At 42.6% G+C, this 22,928-nt stretch overlaps 1 protein-coding gene across 1 annotated transcript in view; it reads right to left on the bottom strand.

Annotated features, from left to right (window-relative positions):
* Window positions 1-22,928, bottom strand: part of DNER (delta/notch like EGF repeat containing) — a 390,856-nt gene that overhangs the window by 185,955 nt on the left and 181,973 nt on the right. The window contains exon 5 of the mRNA XM_070379858.1: window positions 9,021-9,166. Coding sequence (XP_070235959.1) covers window positions 9,021-9,166 — 146 coding nt within the window. The remainder of the gene's footprint in view (window positions 1-9,020; window positions 9,167-22,928) is intronic.

The raw sequence follows: 22,928 nt of genomic DNA, 5'->3' as shown, positions 1-22,928 counted from the left end.
ACCAAGCAATAGACAAAGCAACCAGTTCAGGTCACTGACGCATTTCTAAGCCCAGCTTAACCAAAAGAACTCAGCTATAGGAAGACCAGAGCTTCCCAGGGCTTGAACCCTCGACTTCCAAGAGTAGGGAGGGAAGTCACAGAAAGCCAGGGATCTTCAGAAGCCACCATGCCATGGCTTTGCTCATGCACAAGCCCATATCTCAGCACAGAATTAAGACACTGACTCATGAAGGGAATGAGAATGGCTTCTGGCCATGATGACAGCCCGATTGTCTTTCCAAACAAAGTCTGAGTAGCTACTAGAGTAGCTCTAGTTTCCAATTTAAACAGCCTAAGGATGCTGGACTCAGAAGGCAGGAACTAGAGATCTCTAAAGAACCTTCTAAGGATGGAGGCCTGACCCCATCTGCCTATCAATACAGACCAGGGTCAATGAGCAGGAAAGCTTTGGGATATGGATTGGACCACCTCACTTATCAGCATTTATCTTTTCATTAACTCCATGTGATCTTGAAATGATCAGCAATAAAACCTTCGAATAAAAGATAGTGCCTTTTTGTTTTAGGGAATCAGCAGGAATAGGAAGATGATAAGCACTGCTCTTGAGACCTCTCTTTTCAGAATGATGGTCCATAATTGACTTTTGCATGAGAAGTTCCTGGCTGCCCAACAAAAGGCATCATAATCTAAGTGGTGGGCCTGGAATAAGACTTCTTGTCAACAGCCTCAGGTGAATGCTAGGGAATCCAAAATTTAAAACCAATCCTTTAATTTTGTGGGAAAAGGATGTAACTGGGTAGAAAGGGAACCATAATGAATCAGAGAGAAAAAAATGGAAAGAATCTTGTGACAGTTAATTTTATGTGGCAACTTGGCTGGGCCATATGCCTAGATAATTGATTGAATATTATTCTGAATGGAAGTGAAAGTCACTCAGTCATATCTAACTCTTTGCAACTCCATGGACTACACAGTTCATGGAATTCTCCAGACCAGAATACTGGAGTGGGTAGTCTTCCCCTTCTCCAAGGGATCTTCACAACCCAGGAATCGAACCCAGGTCTCCCACATTGCAAGCGGATTCTTTATCTGAGCCACAAGGGAAGCCCAAGAATACTGCAGTGGGTAGCCTATCCCTTCTCCAGCAGATCTGCCTGACCCAAGGAGCAAACCAGGGTCTCCTGCTTTACAGGCAGATTCTTTATCAATTGAGCTATCAGGGAAGAAGAGAAATGAAAGGCAAAGGAGAAAAGGAAAGATATACCCATTTGAATCCAGATTTCCAAAGAATAGCAAGGAGAGATATGAAAGCCTTCCTCAGTGATCAGTGCAAAGAAATAGAGGAAAACAATGCAGTGGGAAAGACAAGAGATCTTTTCAAGAAGATGAGAGATACCAAGGGAACATTTCATGCAAAGATGGGCTCAATAAAGGACAGAAATGGTATGAAGCAAACAGAAACAGAAGATATTCAGAAGAGGTGGCAAGAATACACAAAAGAACTGTACAAAATAGATCTTGATGACCCAGATAACCACAATGGTATGATCACTCACACTCACCTAGAGCCAGATATCCTGAAATGAAAAGTTAAGTGGGCCTTAGGAAGCATCCCTATGAACAAAGCTAGTGGAGGTGATGGAATTCCAGTTGAGCTATTTCAAATCCTGAAAAAGATGATGCTATGAAAGTGCTGCACTCAATATGCCAGCAAATTTGGAAAACTCAGCAGTAGCCACAGGACTGGAAAAGGTCAGTTTTCATTCCGATCCCAAAGAAAGGCAATGCCAAAGAATGCTCAAACTACCACACAATTGCACTCATCTCACACACTAGCAAAGTAATGCTCAAAATTCTCCAAGCCAGGCTTCAACAGTACATGAACTGTGAACATCCATAAGTTCAACCTGGATTTAGAAAAGGCAGAGGAACCAGAGATCAAATTGCCAATATCCGTTGGATCATCAAAAAAGCAAGATAGTTCCAGGAAAACATCTACTTCTGCTTAATTGACTATGCCAAAGCTTTCTACTGTGTGGATCACAACAAACTTGAAAATTCATCAAGAGATGGGAATACCAGACCACCTGACCTGCCTCTTGAGAAATCTGTATGCAGGTCAAGAAGCAACAAGCTTCAGAAGATGGGATTTCCTGGTTCCAAATCGGGAAAGGAGTACATCAAGGCTGTATATTGTCACCCTGCTTATTTAACTTATATGCAGAATACATCATGTGAAATTCCGGGATTGATGAAGCACAAACTGGAATCAAGATTGCTGGGAGAAATATCAATGACCTCATGATATGCAGATGACATCACCCTTATGGCAGAAAGTGAAGAAGAACTAAAGAGCCTCTTGATGACAGTGAAAGAGGAGAGCGAAAAAGTTGACTTAAAGTTCAACATTCAGAAAACTAAGATCATGGCATACAGTCCCATCACTTAATGGCAAATAGAGAAACAATGGAAACAGTAAGAGACTTTATTTTGGGGGGCTCCAAAATCACTGCAGATGGTGACTACAGCCATGAAATTAAAAGATGCTTGCTCCTTGGAAGAAAAGTTATTACAAACCTAGACAGTATATTAAAAAGCAGAGACATTACTTTGCTGACAAAGGTCTGTCTAGTCAAAGCTATGGTTTTTACAGTAGTTATGTATGGATGTGAGAGTTGGACTATAAAGAAAGCTGAGCACTGAAGAATTGATGCTTTTGAACTGTGGTATTGGAGAAGATTCTTAAGAGTCCCTAGGACTGCAAGGAGATCCAACCAGTCAATCCTAAAGGAAATCAGTCCTGAATATTCTTTGGAAGGACAGATGCTGAAGCTGAAACTTCAATACTTTGGTCACCTGATGAAAAGAACGACTCATTGCAAAGACCCTGATGCTGGGAAAGATTGAAGGCAGGAGGAGAAGGGGACAACAGAGGATGAGATGCTTGAATGGCATCACCAACTAGATGGACATGAGTTTGAGTAAATTTCGGGAGTTAGTGATAGAGAGGGAAGCCTGTTGTGCTGCTGTCCATGGGGTCACAAAGAGTCAGAAACAACTGAGTGACTAAACTGAACTGACTCTTCTGAATGTTCCTGTGATGGTGCTTTTGGATGAAATTCTCATTTAAACCAGTGAATTCAGAGTAATGCAGATTGCCCTCCATAATGAGGGTGGGCCTCATCCAATCAGTTGAGGCCAGAATGGACCAAAATGCTGACCTTCTCCAGCAAAAGGAATTCTGCCTTCAGATTTCAGATGCAACATGAGCTCTTCCTTGTTCACCTGCAGATTGCCTCTGTAAGAATTGCAACTCTTTACTGAATCTTCAGCCCAGCATCCTCCATTAGATTTTTGATTCCCCAAGACTTCATAATGGTAGAGCCATAATGAACACCATGAATTAAATGATGCTTGCTCGTTGGTAGAAAAGCTACGACAAACCTAGACAGCATATTAAAAAGAAGAGATACCACTTTACCAACAAAGGTCCGTATAGTCAAGCCTATGGTTTTTCTAGTAGTCGTGTACAATTGTGAGAGTTGGACCATAAGGAAGGCTAAGCACCGAAGAACTGATTTTTTCAAACTGCAGTGCTGGAGAAGACTCTTGAGAGTCCCTTGGACAGCAAGGAGATCAAACAAGTCAATCCTCTAGGAAATCAACACTGAATATTCATTGGAAGTGTTGATACTGAAGCTGAAGCTCTAATACTTTGGCCATCTGATGTGAAAATCCAACTCATTGGAAAATACCCTGATGTTGGGAAAGATTGAGGGCAGGAAGGGAAGCGGGTGACAGAGGATGAGATGGTTGGATGGAATCACCAACTCAATGGACATGAGTTTGAGCAAACTCAGGAGATAATGAAGGACAGGGAAGCCTGGTGTGCTGCAGTTCATGGGGTCTCAAAGAGTCAGACATGACTTAGTGACCAAACAACAATAACAATGAACCTATTCCTTAAAACAAATGTCTTTAATTGATTGACTTATATATGTGTGTGTTTGTGTGTACATGTACATGTATATAATATTAATAAATATTAAAATTACATAAATTTTCTATCTATATACAACCCCATATAACACAGACACACATAGAGACACATGTAGATATATCCTATTGGTTCTATTTCTCTGGAAAACTCTGATTAATACACATCTCTTACTCTTGGGAGACAGAGTCGTGAAACCTAACTGATCAAAAGAAGGCTAAAGGTCCACATCAGAAAGAGCCATGACAGTTACCTTTAAGGTAATTAAAGAATCATCAAACAGGCAGCAGCCAACCTTGCGGACAAAGTTCAAGAAGGAGTGGTCAACAGCCAAAGATTCTTGCATAAAGAAGATCAGAATTAACCCTTGTAACAAAAGCAGTCTTCAAAAATAGAGAGCTCCCAGTCTCCCACTTTGTCCCCCCTCCCCTTCCCCACCATGCCCACCTGTCCATTCTCAAAGTCTGTGTCTTTTTTCCTACCCGGAAAACAGGTTCATCTGTACCATCTTTCTAGATTCTACATATATGCATTAATATACGATATTTGTTTCTCTATTTCTGAGTTAGTTCACTCTGTATGACAGACCCTAGGTCCATCCATGTCTCTACAAATGACCCATTGTATTCCTTTCTATGGTTGGGTAATATTCCAGTGTATATATGTATCATAACTCTTTTATCCACTCATCTGCCGATGGACACTTAGGTTGCTTCCATGTCCTGGCTAATGCAAATAGTGCTGCAGTGAATACTGGGATGCATGTGTCTCTTCGAATTATGGTCTTCTCAGGGTATATGCACTGCCATGTGTAAAGTGATAGTTAATGGAAACCTCCTGTATAGCAGTGGGGGCTCAGCTCCGTGCTCTGTGATGACCTACATGGGTCTACACAGGTGGCATGGGGGTGTCGAGGGAGGTCCAAGAGGGAGGGGATATATGCATACATATCTGGGTTGAGAAGATCCACTGGAGAAGGGAATGGCTACCCACTCCAACATTCATGCCTAAAGAATTTCATGGACTGAGGAGCCTGGCAGGCTCCACGGGGTCACAAAGAGTTGGATACAATTGAGCAACTAACACCACATGGTTGATTCACTTCATTGTACAGCAGAAACTACACAACACTGTGAAGCAACTATACTCTAGTTTTTAGGAATAGCTCCTAAAAAGCCTTCCCAGGTTGGTGGGATATCTAAGAACAGCGAACAAACGCTTTGTCACAAACCACCCATCACTCGAAATTGTGAAATATTCTCCAGCTAAAGCACTTCCAACAAAAGAGAAATGAGTTCCATTATCAAATGAGAGTAGTGTGGAAGTAACAGAATTGCTTTTATTTTGATGGATGATCTAACAAAACAATAGAAAAATGATTAGAAACAATAAAATTAAACCACCAAATACAGTTCTTTTTGTTTTGTCCGATGGAATAGATTCTTGCATTAGGTGAAAGGTTGGACTATATAATTTCTAATTTTAAGAAACAATAAAAAGAAAGAATCTTGAGAACAAGTCTTTTATTACTAGCAAACTACTCCTAAATCTCTTCAACAGCCATGACGACAATCACAGAAACCCACAGGACTCAAATAGACATAGGAAAGATTCCCCACCTTTCCATTCTCACTCCTACCATGGCTCGTTCAGCTTTTGAGGAACAATAAGGCTGGTTTCCAGACATTTCTCTCCAAGATAACAATGTGGTAGGTCTATGAACAACATGGTAATTCCAGCCTAACCACTTGCTTACAGTCACCAGGGGGTAATTATCGTGTCTCAGATGAGATGACTGGTCACAGTTTCCTTAAATTCAATGAAGGTAAATGCAGGCTTTGACAGAATCAACAGCACTTTAGAAGCACCTGGTGTGGAACTGGGAGGTGCAGACGGAGGGTAGAGGTGTTATCTCTGGCCAGGGCACTCAGAGCTCTTCAAAGGAGCTGGAGCCATAAGAAGCTGTGCTGACGTTAGCCTGGATTCCAAGGCTTTTGAGTCATTTTTTCAAAGAAACAAAGAGCTCTGACATTTGCCAAGTAGCCTGCCAGGTGCTAAATACGTCTACCGCCTTTGGAATAAGTCCATTCTAAGAGGCAGAGCCTCTGAGCTAAGCTTTCATGCAGATGAAACCCAAAGGCAGGCCAAATGTCACCAACACGGATGTCTTAAGATAACCTGGCAAATGCTTTTCAGCTGAAAAGTGTCCCCAGAAGGGTCACATTATAAGAGAAAGCACTCTATGAGTCCCAGATTCCAAGCATAGCCCTTGGTTCTTCATTGAAGACATTTCCCTGCCATCCACATGGCTTTTGAGGGCTAACCAGGCTGCAGAATTGGTCACTGGGAATATTAAGAATGAATTTGGGGAGACTTCCCTGGTGGTCTAGTGGCTACAAATCTGCCTTGCAATGCTGGGGACACAGGTTCCACCTCTGGTCCAGGAACTAAGATTCCACATGCCACATGCCACAGAGCAACTAAGCCCGCATACCACAACCAGAGAGTTCATGCAACTCAATACAAGTTCCTGAGGGCCTCAACTGAGACCCACCATGCCACATAAATAAAATAAATAAGATTTTTTTTTTTTCCAGTTCCCATTTATTTTTGGCTCTTGGGGCAATTATTATTTTTTTTCCTTTAAGACTTTTTTAAAAAGTTTTCTTTTTTTGATGTCCTTTCTCAAGCTTTTGTCAAGCATAGTAGAAAAGCTTTTGTATACAATATAGACAAAATAAGTATAATATATATTTTAGAAAACTTATGCATTTTTGCCTAACTAAAAAATTTATGACATTTTGATTCCACTTATTTGACTTAGTATGAATAAAATGCTAGATTTCCCATTTAAAAATAGATATGCAATGAGCAACAAAGGTTTACTGTATAGCACAGGGAACGATAGTCAATATCTTGTGATAACCTATACGGGAAATAATCTCAACAATAATATATGCGTATGAAAGTGAAGTGAAAGTGAAAGTCGCTCAGTTGTGCCCAACTCTTTGTGACCCAATGATAGTCCATGGAATTCTCCAGGCAAGAATACTGGAGTGGGTAGCCTTTCCCTTCTCCAGGGGATCTTCCCAACCCAGGGATAGGACCCAGGTCTCCCGCATTGCATATGACTGAATCACCTTGCTTGCACACCTGAAACACTGTAAGTCAACTATACTTCAGTAAATATATATTAAAAAGAAGAGTGAATTTGGGGAAGACCCTTGCGCCTCCTCTTTGCAGCCTCACTGGGAAGATCTGATGATTTTCCACCTCGAGAGGCTGGCCTTCCTCAGCCTCTCACGTTCATCTCTTCTAGAACTTCCTTATCAAACAAGTACCCCACTGCTTCCATCACTTCTCACACTTCTGTACTAACTTGGATGGTCACAGAAGAACACTCAATAGCCTTTATTTATTTATTAATAGAATAAGTGGATAAATAAAGCTTCCCTTCAGAGGTAAAGTCTCTGCCTGCAATGCAGGAAACCCGGGTTTGATCCCCTGGAGAAGGAAATGACAATGCACTCCAGTACTCTTGCCTGGAAAATTCCACGGGCTACTGTCCATGGGGTCGCAAAGAGTTGGACACGACTGAGCGACTTCACTTTCACTTTCAGGATAGAGAAGAAGTAAGTCCAAGCTGGCCAAGAAAGAAGAAAACAGGAACTCTCAGGCTTCCCCATGTGATGTCAGATGCTAAAGAGAAGGGGAGACAAGGCTCAAGTCTCTTGTTTTTTAAGGTTTTTTTTTGATGTGAACCATTTTTTTAAAGTCTTTATTGAATTTTCTACAATACTGCTTCTGTTTGATGTTTCAGTTTTTTGGCCAAGAGGCATGTGGTATCTTAGCTCCCTCACCAGGAATTGAACCCATATCCCCTGCCTTGGAAGATGAAGTCCTAACCACTGGAGCACCAGCGAGCCCCAGGACTCACGTCTTCCAGAGCTGATGGCCCCGGTCCACAAAGGCCAGAGTGGATCAGCCTTCTCACCCTGCCTCCTCCCCAATCCTTCTTACTTTTCCCTCACTTCTGTAACTCTGTTGTCACCACTAGGGACACGCAGTCTCAGAAGGGAATTAGGTCACAACAGGGAAATAGATAACTGTCTTAGCTTTTCTTTCTTCTGCTTCTCTTGATTCTGTGACCAGATATGATAATTACTTCTCACAAAATCTCTACTTGTTACCAAAGTAAGGGGGTCCAGCACTGCACAATTTTCCAGTATTTACCTTGAAAATTATATGGAAATTTATATATCTGTAAGTTGCATACAAATAATTGAAACCAGAAATTTGGGGATATTTTCAGCAAATGCACTTGCTCTCTCCTCTTTCATTCTTTATACACACATACACACAAACACACAACATATATATGTGTGTGTATATATATATATAGGCTTCCCTTGGACTGCAAGGAGATCAATCCTGTCAATCCTAAAGAAAATCAGTCCTGAATATCCATTGGAAGGACAAGTGCTGAAGCTGAAACTCCAATACTTTGGCCACCTGATGGGAGGAATTGACTCATTGGAAAAGACCTTGATGCTGGGAAAGATTGAAGGTAGGAGCAGAAGGGGATGACAGAGGATGACATGGTTGGATGGCATCACCAACTCAACAGACATGGGTTTGAGCAAGCTCTGGGAGCTGGTGATGGACAGGGAATCCTGGCGTGCTGCAGTCCATGGGGCTGCAAAGAGTTGGACACTACTGAGCGACTGAACTGAATTGATGGGCTTCCCTGGTGGCTCAGACAGTAAAGCATCTACCTGCAACTCAGCAGACCAGGATTCAATCCTTGGGTTGGAAAGATCCCCTGGGGAAGGAAATGGCAAGCCACTCCAGTATTCTTGCCTGGAAAATTCCATGGACAGAGGAGCCTAGGGGTCTGCAGTCCATATACATGTATATGTATATGTGTATATGTATATACACATATACATGTGTGTGTGCTTATATGTAAATATACCTTAATGTAAACATGCATTTGCAAATCTCCCAGGTGTCCCCCTCACCTCTGACGGCTTCGTGGAGCACCTTCCTCTTCCTGAGCACTCCAGGTCATTTGCACGGCTCTCCCCCGGCACACAGGTGCTGGTCTTCACCACCAGAGTCAAGCGCAAAGCCACGATAGATTTAGTAACAGAATCATTCACAAAACCTAAAAGAAAGCAGGATAATAGGAAATGTAAAGCTTGACCAACATTCTTTTGACAAGACTATGGATATAGATTACACAAGAATCAATTCTGGCAAAAAAATCAAAATGCAGTAAGTCAGGCCAAGGAATAAAGTACGTGGCCAGTGGTCATTCAGACCTCGGGCCATTAAGGTAGGACATTCTTCCCAAGAATCACAAGGAACGCCTGACTCGGAGGACCCCAGGCACTTCGACATCACCTGAGATCCTTTTCCTGCCCTCTAGGGGCCACTCTGTCTGAATTCCAGCCCTGCTTTTGAAGCTGTCTTTTCCCTGGGAGCCACTATCTTGCAACTCCCAGCTCTCCATTCTCTTGGCTACTTTGAGTAGTCGCAAGCAGTAAATCTCCCCTGCTATGGGTTTGTGTGAACAACTCAGTGCCCTCACAGTGGCATGCAACATGAGACACATTTTACATTGAATTTATTACTAAATATCAACTTGATCACCAATCTGACTGCATGGTATCAACTTCAACCACTTCAGTATTCTTGCCTTGAGAACCCCATGAACAGTATGAAAAGGCAGAAAGATAAGACATTGAAAGATGAACTGCCCAGGTTGGTAGGTGCCCAATATGCTACTGGAGAAGAGTGGAGAAATAACTCCAGAAAGAATGAAGAGACAGAGCCAAAGCGAAAACAACGCCTAGTTGTGGATGTGACTGGTGATGGAAGTAAAGTCTGATGCTGTAAAGAACAATATTGCACAGGAACCTGGAATGCTAGATCCATGAATCAAGGTAAATCAGAAGTGGTCAAACAGGAGATGGCAAGAATGAACATCAATATTTTAAGAATCAGCAAACTGTTTGTCGGTTGCTTCATTTGCTATTATTTTCTCCCATTCTGAAGGCTGTCTTTTCACCTTGCTAATAGTTTCCTTTGATGTGCAGAAGCTTTTAAGGTTAATTAGGTCCCATTTGTTTATTTTTGCTTTTATTTCCAATATTCTGGGAGGTGGGTCATAGAGGATCCTGCTGTGATGTATGTCAGAGAGTGTTTTGCCTATGTTCTCCTCTAGGAGTTTTATAGTTTCTGGTCTTACGTTTAGATCTTTAATCCATTTTGAGTTTATTTTTGTGTATGGTGTTAGAAAGTGGTCCAGTTTCATTCTTTTACAAGTGGTTGACCAGATTTCCCAGCACCACTTGTTAAAGAGATTGTCTTTAATCCATTGTATATTCTTGCCTCCTTTGTCGAAGATAAGGTGTCCATATGTGCGTGGATTTATCTCTGGGCTTTCTATTTTATTCCATTGATCAATATTTCTGTCTTTGTGCCAGTACCATACTGTCTTGATAACTGTGGCTTTGTAGTAGAGCCTGAAGTCAGGTAGGTTGATTCCTCCAGTTCCATTCTTCTTTCTCAAGATCGCTTTGGCTATTCGAGGTTTTTTGTATTTCCATACAAATTGTGAAATTATTTGTTCTAGCTCTGTGAAGAATACTGTTGGTAGCTTGATAGGGATTGCGTTGAATCTATAAATTGCTTTGGGTAGTATACTCATTTTCACTATATTGATTCTTCCAATCCATGAACATGGTATATTTCTCCATCTACTAATCTCAAAAATATACAAGCAACTCCTACAGCTCAACTCCAGAAAAATAAACGACCCAATCAAAAAATGGGCCAAAGAACTAAATAGACATTTCTCCAAAAAAGACATACAGATGGCTAACAAACACATGAAAAGATGCTCAACATCACTCATTATCAGAGAAATGCAAATCAAAACCACTATGAGGTACCATTTCACACCAGTCAGAATGGCTGCGATCCAAAAGTCTACAAATAATAAATGCTGGAGAGGGTGTGGAGAAAAGGGAACCCTCTTACACTGTTGGTGGGAATGCAAACTAGTACAGCCACTATGGAGAACAGTGTGGAGATTCCTTAAAAAACTGGAAATAGAACTGCCTTATGATCCAGCAACCCCACTGCTGGGCATACATACTGAGGAAACCAGAAGGGAAAGAGACACGTGTACCCCAATGTTCATCGTGAGCACTGTTTATAATAGCCAAGACATGGAAGCAACCTAGATGTCCATCAGCAGATGAATGGATAAGAAAGCTGTGGTACATATACACAATGGAGTATTACTCAGCCATTAAAAAGAATACATTTGAATCAGTTCTAATGAGGTGGATGAAACTGGAGCCTATTATACAGAGTGAAGTAAGCCAGAAGGAAAAACATAAATACAGTATACTAACGCACATATATGGAATTTAGAAAGATGGTAACAATTACCCGGTGTACGAGACAGCAAAAGAGACACTGATGTATAGAACAGTCTTATGGACTCTGTGGGAGAGGGAGAGGGTGGGAAGATTTGAGAGAATGGCAATGAAACATGTAAAATATCATGTAGGAAACGAGTTGCCAGTCCAGGTTCGATGCATGATGCTGGATGCTTGGGGCTGGTGCACTGGGACGGCCCAGAGGGATGGTATGGGGAGGGAGGAGGGAGGAGGGTTGGGATGGGGAACACATGTATACCTGTGGCGGATTCATTTTGATATTTGGCAAAACTAATACAATTATGTAAAGTTTAAAAATAAAATAAAATTGGAAGAATTAAAAAAAAAAATAAAAAAATAAAAAATAAAATAAAAAAAAGAATCAGCAAACTAAAGTGGACTCGAATGGGCAAATTTAATTCAGATGACTATTATATCTACTACTGTGGACAAGAATCCCTTAGAAGAAATGGAGTAGCCCTCATATTCAACAAAAGAGTCCAAAACACAGTACTTGGATACAATCTCAAAAACGACAGAATGATCTCTGTTCGTTTCCAAGGCACACCATTCAATATCACAGTAATCCAAGTCTATGACTCAACCAGTAATGCCAAAGACGCTGAAGTTGAACGGTTCTATGAAGATCTACAAGACCTTCTAGAACAAACACCCAAAAAATATGTTCTTTTCATCATAGGGGACTGAAATGCAAAAGTAGGAAGTTAAGAGATACCCGGAGTAACAGGCAAGTTTGGCCTTGGAGTACAAAATGGAGCAGGGCAAAGGCTGACAGAGTTTTGCCAAGAGAACGCACTGGTCATAGCAAACACCCCCTTTTAACAACACAAGAGACGACTCTATACATGGACATCACCAGATGGCCAATACCAAAATCAGATTGATTATATTCTTTGCAGCTGAAGATTGAGAAGCTCTATACAGTTAGCAAAAACAAGACCAGGAGCTGACTGTGGCTCCAATCATGAATTCCTTATTGCAAAATGTGGTTTTAACCATTTAATAAACCAGGACCAATCATAGCTGAATGCTGATTGCAAAAGCAATAATATGTCATAATTATCACTGAATGATGATCTTTATGTCAAGTATAGCTATCTGTACATAGTAGATAGAAATAAATGTCAAATAAATAATAGCCTCCAACTGGAAATAAGGAAATAATACTGTGAGGACTATGCATCAACAAGATAATTATTTTGCAAGGACTGATGCTGAAGCTTCAATACACTGGCCACCTGATGTGAAGAGCTGACTCGTTGGAAGAGACACTGATGCTGGGAAAGACTGAGAACAGAAGGAGAAGGGGGAGACAGAAGATGAGATGGTTGGATGGCACCATGGACTCCACGGACATGAGTCTGAACAAATCCCAGGAGATAGTGAAGGACATGGATCCTGGCATGCTGCTGTTTATGGGGTCACAAAGAATCGGACAGGACTTAGAGACTGAACAACAACAACAACAAAGACAGTGTACCTTTTTCTAGTAAGAATATTCATTTGTTTAGGAATAATTTTTAATTTCAAAATGAACAACTTATAATTAACACCTTCATCACCCAGAAGAAAGATTCCTGCGTTACCCAGAAAAGATGCTTAAGACAGGGGAGTAGAAATGATTCTAGACAGCCATGCCTCTCTAAATCCCCAATTTTCTCATGTAAGTAAAGGTAGCAACCCCTGAAGAGAGTAACCATAGAATTTATCATCAAAACTGGGGCTCTTTTAACATCAAAAAAGGATGCTTTTTATGGTGACAGTTGGACACAGGCAGACAGTGAGGTTGTCTGACAGGTTCACCCCCTGCTTCTTGTACCCTGGAAAGCATCTAGGAACAACAAATCTGCAAAAGGCAAAGCACTATGGTAGTGCAAGGGATGTTTCAACAGGCAGAAGATGGGTTCAAAACAGCAGCAGAAAATTTAACTCCGTTCACAAGCATCAAGGTCATGTTGGGAAATTGACCCAAGTCACAGTAGAGACCCACCTCAACTTCAAGTTTGTAGTTAGGAGCCAGTGTCTCAGTAAAGATGGACATGGCAAGTCAGGAGGAGTGCTTTTTACACCCATAGAGGGTTGCTCTCTTCCTAAGATTTCCTATTGAAAACTTTATGGTAAATTAGCTTTGGAACAGAAGGAAAAGGATGGTTTAGGCAAACGCACCTCCTCTGTAGAGTTTCAACTTCTCAGCCGTGGCCCCGCGTCGTGCAGACACTGCACACCTCCTCCTCACAGTGCCTTCACACGCCCTGATCACCCCAACTCTGCAAACGTTCCCACAGCACCTCTCCCTGGAATACACCTCCTCCTCCTGTCATCATAGCTCAGATCCCACCCTATCCCACCTTTACCACTACCACCACCTGGGCTTCCTATTACCCCCCCTGCCAATGCAGGAGAAGTAAGAGACTCAGGTTCGATCCCTGGGTCAGGAAGATCCCCTGGAGAAGGGCACAGAAACCCACTCCAGGATTCTCACCTGGAGAATTCCATGGACAGAGGAGCCTGGCAGGCTACAATCTATGGGGTCACAAAGAGTCAGACACAACTGAGAGACTAACACACACACCTTATTCACGAGCAATACCCCAGTCCTTTCCCAGCTGCACAATGTCAATCCGCACTGTTACATAGAGGTCTCTGATTATTTTATGTCGTGGATGATTACCTACCAAACTGCCCTTACTGAAACTTCCTTGAGGGCAAGGGACAAGCCTCATGGAGGTGGCAAATAGGAATTCAGGATATAGGTGCATACAGGACCAGCACAGCACAGACAAATCCCAAAGAGGATTTTCCAGAATGTGTTGTCAATCTGAGTGCACTTGGAAGAACAGCCATCATTAGAATATACAAATTCCAGCTTACTGAAAAAAAAATGCTCATCAACTTTGATAGACAAATAGAATCTGGAACAACATAGGGGAGCTACCAGAATTCTTATTCTAAAAGACATTTTACCCATAATATAATGGAGGTAAAAATCAGATAGTAATTAAAAATGTATTTGTCTATTTCGCTGCTTTGTTCTCTAGTTTCACATCAAATTACTTGAAAAATCTACAGCATCTGTCGCCTTCATAAGCATTTAGATCACAGAATGTTCTCTAATTATCCAGAAGATACATCTCTTCAATGGTTATTTTAAAAATTCTCTTCAACTATTTACTAAGCCAGTAGAAATTTAAATGAATAAGCAGTTTAAATGAATGCACAATATGGTTTTCTGAATAGTTTGGTTTCACTTTCTCAGCGAACATTTCTTACACTCACTTCTACAAACCAGGCATCGTACAGGATTTTAAGGTTACAGGGAGGGGTCACCCTTGGTTTGTGCTACTCCAAACTTTCAGTCAAGAGCAGTGGTCTTCACTAGTTTTTGTTTTGTTTTGTTTTTGGAGTATAACTGTTTTACAATGTTCTGTTAGGTTTCTGTTGCACAACGAAGTGGATCAGCTCTATGTATATATGTGCTCCCCTCCTCTTGAGCCTCCCTCTCACTTCCCCCCCATCCCACCCATCTAGGTCACCACAGAGCACCGAGCTGAGCTCCCTGCGCTTACAGCAGGCTTCCTCTATTCCACTATTTCACACATGGTAACGTATATATGTCAATCCTAATCTCCCAATTCATCTCTCCTTGCCCTTCCTCCCCTATGGCCACGTATCCATTCTCTATGTTGTGTCTCTATTTCTGCCTGAAAATAGGCTCATCTGTTCCATTTTTCTACATTCTGCATATATGAGTTAATAAACAATATTTGTTTTTCTCCGACTTACTTCACTCTGTAAGACAGACTTATAGTCCATCCACTTCTCTACAAATACCCAATTTCATTCCTCCATTGTATATATGGACTACAACTTCTTTATCCATTCATCCATCAGTGGGCATTTAGGCTGCTTCCATGTCCTGGCTACTGTGAATAGCGCTTCAGGGAACACTGGGGTACGTGTGTCTTTTTGAATTATGCTCCTTAACTAGTTTGAAATCAGATGTTTCACAATTTTGCAGGGGATTTTTCCAAGTACCTATTTCCAGGCTCCAACACAAACGATTCAGTAGCAATTGTCTGGGTAGGCCCCTGTAGGCATGTGTTTTAAAAAGACTTCCTAAGTAATCTGGACATGTGCTTCCACTTAAGAACCACTGGGCCAATAGAAAAACTAATCTCAGTCACGTAAGTAGTGTTCTTGTGAAGGTAACAATCACCTTGAATTAGAGACACGCATGTGAGCCTCTTGAAAGCACATTTTACACATCTATTTTTGAAAGTCTACACAACTCTGATATTTAGGCCATATTCCCTCACTCATCATAGTCTCTAAACTTCCTGGAGACAACTTTGATACAAGTTTCTCTATTAGCTTTACTTGCTTAATAAGCCTGAGTATTTTGATCTTCAAATCCCTTAGTAAACTATTAAAGAAATCAGTCTTTGCAGCAGAGTGTCACACATTCCTCCATCATTTCTGATCATGTCACCTAATCATGCGAAAGTGAGTCCGCAGCATGACAAGCATGTTATTTTCAGCAGTCACTCTTCACACGAGGAAAACGGTGCCCAGCGGCTCCTTCGAGGTCTGGTATTTCGGTAAGTTGCTTGCACCTCCCTTTGGCCACGTCTAAGGGGGAAATGCTTGGAGTTCCTCCTACTGAAAAGTGTGCACGCGTGCACGCCCTGTGTGCCGAATCTCTTCAGTCACCTCCGACTCTTTGCGACCCCGTGGACTGTAGCCCACCAGGTTCCTCTGTCCATGGAATTTTCCAGGCAAGAATGCTGGAGTGGGTTGTCACTTACTTCTCCAGGGGATCTTCCCCACCCAGGGATTGAACCCACACCTCCTGCATCTTCTGCACTGCAGGCAGATTCTTTACTGCTGAGCCACTGGGGAAGCCCACTGAAAAGTAATCCCATCCAGTTTAAGTTTCCTCAAAGTGCAGCTGGGTTAAAGCAAAGTAGCCCTCAGGAGAGCCCACATGCCAGGAGCAGAAAGTGTGCTCTATGGTCTATTCAAAAACTGGAGAACTCATGCCACATGGGAGGCTATGAAATTGCTCAGGCAAAAGCCTGGCTCACATTAAAAGCAGGAATCTGAAATAAAACAGAATTCACCTTTTGAGAAAAGAAGTTCTTCAGGGCTTTATGGGTGATCACCGGAGAGCTGCTGAAAAGACAATGTGACCTCTTTGACTCAGCCCTCAAACAATGGCACTTCTAACACGCTTGTAAGAAATGTCAAGCAAATGGTCATGAATTTTCTCTCTTCCTTAATCATATGTAATCAATATATGTAACATAATTCCTGAGACAGGCCTGGATAGAAAGGCTTGTCCTTATATTCAGAATTCCAAGATCTGTAGACCAACTGATCAGCTAAAGACAAAAACTGGCCAAGTCAGAATAAGGGTGACTGCCCGGTTCTGTCTGCAGAGCTGCTTGAGAATGAGCTTGTGTCAACACCTGTGCCTTCTATGGTCTTTTCAAAAACTGGAGAACTGATGACACATGGGATGCTATGAAGTTGCTCAGGCAAAAGTCTGGCTTAAATTAAAAGCAAGAAAGAAGACTAGAAAGAGTATAAATATAAAAGGGAAAGGGAAATAAAAAAGAAAAGAGGAGGGAAAAGAAGAGATGGAGGGGTGGAAGAAGGAAGACGGAAAAAGCAAAGCAAAGCAGGAGATAGAAACTTCATTAGACACAGGAAAAGGAGACACTCAAGACAAGGAAAGCAGAAATGGAGAAAAGGAAATGAAGGCTTCCTGGCAAAAGTTTCAGGGGTTCTCCCACCTTTTGTCAAGGAAGGATATCTCATCATCTTCTCACGTTTGCGGCCTTAGATTCCTTCATTCCGACCACAAGGCATGTAAAATTAGAGTTCTCTGAAAATGTTCACGGGTAAACATTTGTTTGAATCATAACTGTGTTCAATCCAAGTCTATGATTCTGATTATGAGGCTAAAGTGCTGAGTCTCTCTAAGAGGAGAAATTGTGCATCCCATGTGCGTAACCCAACTGTGGGGGCGGGGGGGCAGGGCGAAGGGCAGAACAGGACAGATCAGATCAGTCACTCAGTCGTGTCTAGCTCTTTGCGACCCCATGAATCACAGCACGCCAGGCCTCCCTGTCCATCACCAACTCCCGGAGTTCACTGACTCACGTCCATCGAGTCAGTGATGCCATCCAGCCATCTCATCCTCTGTCGTCCCCTTCTCCTCTTGCCCCCATTCCCTCCCAGCATCAGAGTCTTTTCCAATGAGTCAACTCTTCACATGAGGTGGCCAAAGTACTGGAGTTTCAGCTTTAGCATCATTCCTTCCAAAGAAATCCCAGGGCTGATCTCCTTCAGAATGGACTGGTTGGATCTCCTTGCAGTCCAAGGGACTCTCAAGAGTCTTCTCCAACACCACAGTTCAAAAGCATCATTCTTCAGTGCTCAGCCTTCTTCACAGTCCAACTCTCACATCCATACATGACCACAGGAAAAACCATAGCCTTGACTAGACAGACCTTTGTTGCCAAAGTAATGTCTCTGCTTTTGAATATGCTATCTAGGTTGATCATAACTTTTCTTCCAAGGAGTAAGCGTCTTTTAATTTCATGGTTGCAGTCACCATCTTCAGTGACTTTGGAGCCCCCAAAAATAAAGTCTGACACTGTTTCCACTGTTTCCCCGTCTATTTCCCATGAAGTGATGGGACCAGATGCCGTGATCTTTGTTTTCTGAATGTTGAGCTTTAAGCCAACTTTTTCACTCTCCTCTTTCACTCTCATCAAGAGGCTTTTGAGTTCCTCTTCACTTTCTGCCATAAGGGTGGTGTCATCTGCATATCTGAGGTTATTGATATTTCTCCCGGCAATCTTAATTCCACTTGTGCTTCTTCCAGCCGAGCATTTCTCATGATGTACTCTGCATAGAAGTTAAATAAGCAGGGTGACAATATACAGCCTTGACGTGCTCCTTTTCCTATTTGGAACCAGTCTGTTGTTCCATGTCCAGTTCTAACTGGTGCTTCCTGATCTGCATATAGGTTTCTCAAGAGGCAGGTCAGGTGGTCTGGTATTCCCATCTCTTTCAGAATTTTCCACAGTTTATTGTGATCCACACAGTCAAAGGCTTTGGCATATAGTCAATAAAGCAGAAATAGATGTTTTTCTGGAACTCTCTTGCATTTTCCATGATCCAGTGGATGTTGGCAATTTAATCTCTGGTTCCTCTGCCTCTTCTAAAACCAGCTTGAACATCTGGAAGTTCACAGTTCACATATTGCTGAAGCCTGGCTTGGAGAATTTTGAGCATTACTTTACTAGCATGTGAGATGAGTGCAATTGTGCAAGAGGGAGAGTTAAAATCACTCACCAGATGATATCTGAGCTCCAGACAGGAAGCAGCATTTAGGCTGAGCCCTGAAGGCTAAAAAAAAAGCCAGTGAGGAGAGCTGAGGACATCATCAGATCGATGAGGAGGTCAGTGTGCCAGGGGCCAGTGCCCAGATGAGGATACAGAGGCAGGAAGGGCTAGATCAGAGGGGATCTCATGGGCCTTAGTGTGATGAGCACCCACGAAAGAGTGTGGAAAACACGAGCTTTATGCTTTTTCTTTTTTTAATAAATTTATTTTTACTTGGATGGTAATAGCTTTACAATATTGTGTTGGTTTCTGCCATACATCAACATGAATCAGCCATAGGTACAACCAATGTCCCTTACCTCTTCAATCTCCCTGCCACCTCTCGCCCCATCCCACCCCTCTAGGTTGTCACAGAGCACCAGGTTTGAGCTCCCTATATCATACAGCAAATCCCACTGGCTCTATATTTCAGGAAAGATATATTTAAGGAAAGATTGAGGGCAGAAGGAGAAAGGACCTCAGAGGATGAGACGGTTGGATGGCATTACCAGCGTAATGCACATGAACTTGGGCAAACTTCGAGAGATGACAAAGGACAGGGAGGCCTGGCACACTGCAGTCCATGGGGTCGCAAAGAGTCGGACACAACTGGGCGACTGAATAACATCTGTTTTACATATGGTAATGTATATGTTTCAATGCTACTCTCCCTATTTGTCTCTCCCTCTCCCTCCCGCACTGGGTTTACAAGTCTGTTCTTTTTCAAAGATCGCATTTTGGAGAAAGAACAAACAAGAGTTTTGTCTGGACTGGATGAGGGAAAAGAAGAAATCATACCTAGTATAGCAATCTCATGTGCAGTGGTGCTGGCCAGTGACGAGAATTTCCACTGTGTACAGATTAAGTTTGAGATTCCCCCATCCATCCCCATCCCACCAAAAGGAGCAGCCAAGGTGGTGGTCCAACACAGGACATGAGTAGTTAGAAACGTCAGGGCTGAAGATTTACAATCGGCCCTCATTTGAAGGAGGGGATTCTAGACCACTGGGAAAAAGTGAACTCCTGGAGAAAAGAGACAGACCAGGGCCCAGAACCAAGTTTTACAGACCAATATTCACAGTATAAACTTAGTGTTACATTTGTGGGCATCCCCGGTGGCTCGGATGGTAAAGAATCTGCTTGCAATGCAAGAGACCCAGGTTCAGTCCCTGGGTCCGTAAAGATCCCTTGGAGAAGAAAATGGTTACAAATAGCTATTAGACCAGACCAGAATCATATTAGAAAACTGTATTGAAATAAATAACTACATGACTTTTCCACAGTGGTATCGATAAGAAAAGACTTCTGCACCATGAAAGAGATAAAGGAGGACACTGGGTCCATGACAAAGAAAACTATCTCGGGGTTGTTGTTGTTGTTTAGTCACTAAGTCATGTCCAACTCTTTTGTGACCCCATGCACTGTAGCCCGCCAGGCTCCTCTGTCCATGGGATTCTCCAGGCAAGAATACTGGAGTGGGTTGCCATTTCCTCCTCCAGGGGATCTTCCCCACCCAGGGATCAAATCTGTGTCTCCTGTTTGGCAGGCAGATTCTTTACCACTGAGAGTGATTTCCCTAAAGAGTTTTAAAAACAATAATGAAGGAAAACTCTCCTTCATTACCTTGGGGTCTGTGAACACTCCCCAGAAACTAGTTACAATGACAGATAAAAACTGGGTTTCCTTCTCCCCACGCCCCAACTCTTGCACAGACATACACAAACACTCTGTCCTGCCCATGGCCCCACACTGTGCTCATTAATACAGTAATAAAATGTCCTGCCATCATTACGGTCCTTTCAAAACAGTGACTTTGCCAAACCCACTCCCCTGGTGCCAATGAGAAGTCGAGAACAACTGAAAGGGGGGCCCTGTCATTACCTCTGGAATGGAAGGGGCCCTCATCAGTCAGCACGCATGAGAGGGCTGGCTCCAGGCCATTAACTGTTTATTTTACCACTCGTCTTCTTCAATATTAACACCAAAGAGTTTCAAATGGACTTTGTAGTAAATACCTCATTGGGATTAAGAGCAAATGAGATTTGCATTTCTCACTTCAGTGGTTTGGCTATGAAGACCGTTTTCTTTCCTGTTAAAGGGAATGCACACATGCAAAATAAAAACTCTGACCATAAATACGTGAGCAGTAGGTGTTGGAAACAGATGGCTGAGTTTTCCTATTAAGACTTGGCGAATCACTAGGCACAAAACTATAGCCTATAAAAACTATTCACAGTCCTGGAAGTCCCATGGCTGGCACCGGACAGGCATGAACGGTTTAAAATATCACAGCTTTCAGCTTCAGCTAGAGACCCAGGGCTTCTACAGTAACTTGGGCCTTGGGAAGGCAAACACCTCCAATTCCCACAATTCGATCCACAGAAGCAGGAATGAGGTGGTGTCTCTGCGCCAGCTCTTTAAGAAGGTGGGCTGGAGGCTGGTGCAAAGCTTAATAAGCTGGTCAGGATCCCTGTGAATTTGTGACTCAGTACCTGGGGTTGAGAGGCAGAACCTGAGAAATAAATCACCTTTTGACAGTATCTGGCCAGAGACAAGAAGAGAGCTTGATGCAGGGTACAAACTGGAACCAAGACCAGGTCCAGGGTGGCATGATGCTAAAATAAGATTATGAACATACTCCCTGCTAGAGGAACACAGCTCTCCTTCCACGGCACATATGCAGAATGCAGTCAGACCATGAGCTAAGCAGGGAAAGTGAAGGAGTGCTGAGGAGCTGTCACTACCCCCCAAGTACAAACACAGCGATGCCTCACTCGCTGGAGAACCTGCCTGGCCAGTCCAACCATCCTGACTTTATTCTTTTTATCTTTTCTAAACAAGGCTTTCTTTGGATTTCCTTGTGAAAGTTTATGTTCTGTTGCTGTTCATTTCCTTGTCTGCTCGCTTTTGAGCTCTGTGGCTTGCAGCAGTAAATTGCTTTTTGAAAAAATCACCTGTTCAGAATATCCCATTTTCTGGGGGTTCCTGAGTCAGGTATGGCCAAAAATGCTTTCTGAATTAGAGACAAACACAACGGCCCCTATTAGCAACAATCCAAGCACTGTCACCGCCGTCACGGATCTAAGTCATCAGGTGGACTTCACCTAGCCAGAAGACTAGGAAAAATATATATTAAGCATACCATTTTCTCCAAAGGGAAAAAGACATTAGAAAGATAATGGGAACATATTATAGAAAAAAAAAAAAAAATACAATTAGCTTGCTACCCCCTGCAGAGAGATTGGTTTATTCTCCACAAATCTTACCATCACATACTGAAGTGAAAGTGTTAGTTGCTCAGTTGTGTCTGACCTCATGGACTGTAGCCTCTCAGACTCCTCTGTCCATGGAATTCTCCAGGCCAGAACACTAGAGTGGGTAGCCATTCCCTTCTCCAGAGGAGCTACCTGATCCAGGGATCGAACCCAGGTCTCCTGCATTCCAGGTGGATCCTTTACCATCTGAGCCACCAGGGAAGCTCCACGGTCACAATAGAGCAACCCTTAACAACCACCTCCTGACCTGGCCAATATGTTAGCAGCACCATCTCCCTATTCACCCTGCAGGGAAACCTGAAAATTCCATATGGACACACAGGCTGAAAAAATGAACAAAAAGGTTTAGATTAAGAGTTCTCAGGTTGACATTCTACACTTTCTCAAAAGAAGTATCTGTCCCGCAGTAAAGGGTTAGTAGCTCAGAGTGCTATAATTTTGTTCAATTTTTTTTTATTCACCCTACCACACTCCTTTCTCCACTATTATTAGACTGAATCATTGGTCCTGAGTAAGACCTGAGGGTTTGAATCGTGGGAGGTTGCCCACTGGTAACCATTCTCCCCATGTTCAATAATAGAATTGGGAACTGTTGCTGGGAACAACAGAGCCACCCAGCCTCTCCTCAGTGACATGGGGACAGGCTGTGTGGCACTTCTGTGTGTTGCATTTATGAAGATTAAGCAAGTGCTCCCTTTGTCCTTCCCGGCTTCCCAGGGGCTGACACACCAAAGCAATGGTGACAGCCAGGGCAGCCAGTTTAAATCCAGAGATGGGATCTGTG

Source organism: Bos mutus, chromosome 2, assembly GCF_027580195.1.
Source record: "Bos mutus isolate GX-2022 chromosome 2, NWIPB_WYAK_1.1, whole genome shotgun sequence".
Taxonomy (NCBI): Eukaryota; Metazoa; Chordata; class Mammalia; order Artiodactyla; family Bovidae; genus Bos; species Bos mutus.
Note: the sequence above shows the minus strand (reverse complement) of the source record. Positions and strands in the feature narration are given on the sequence as shown.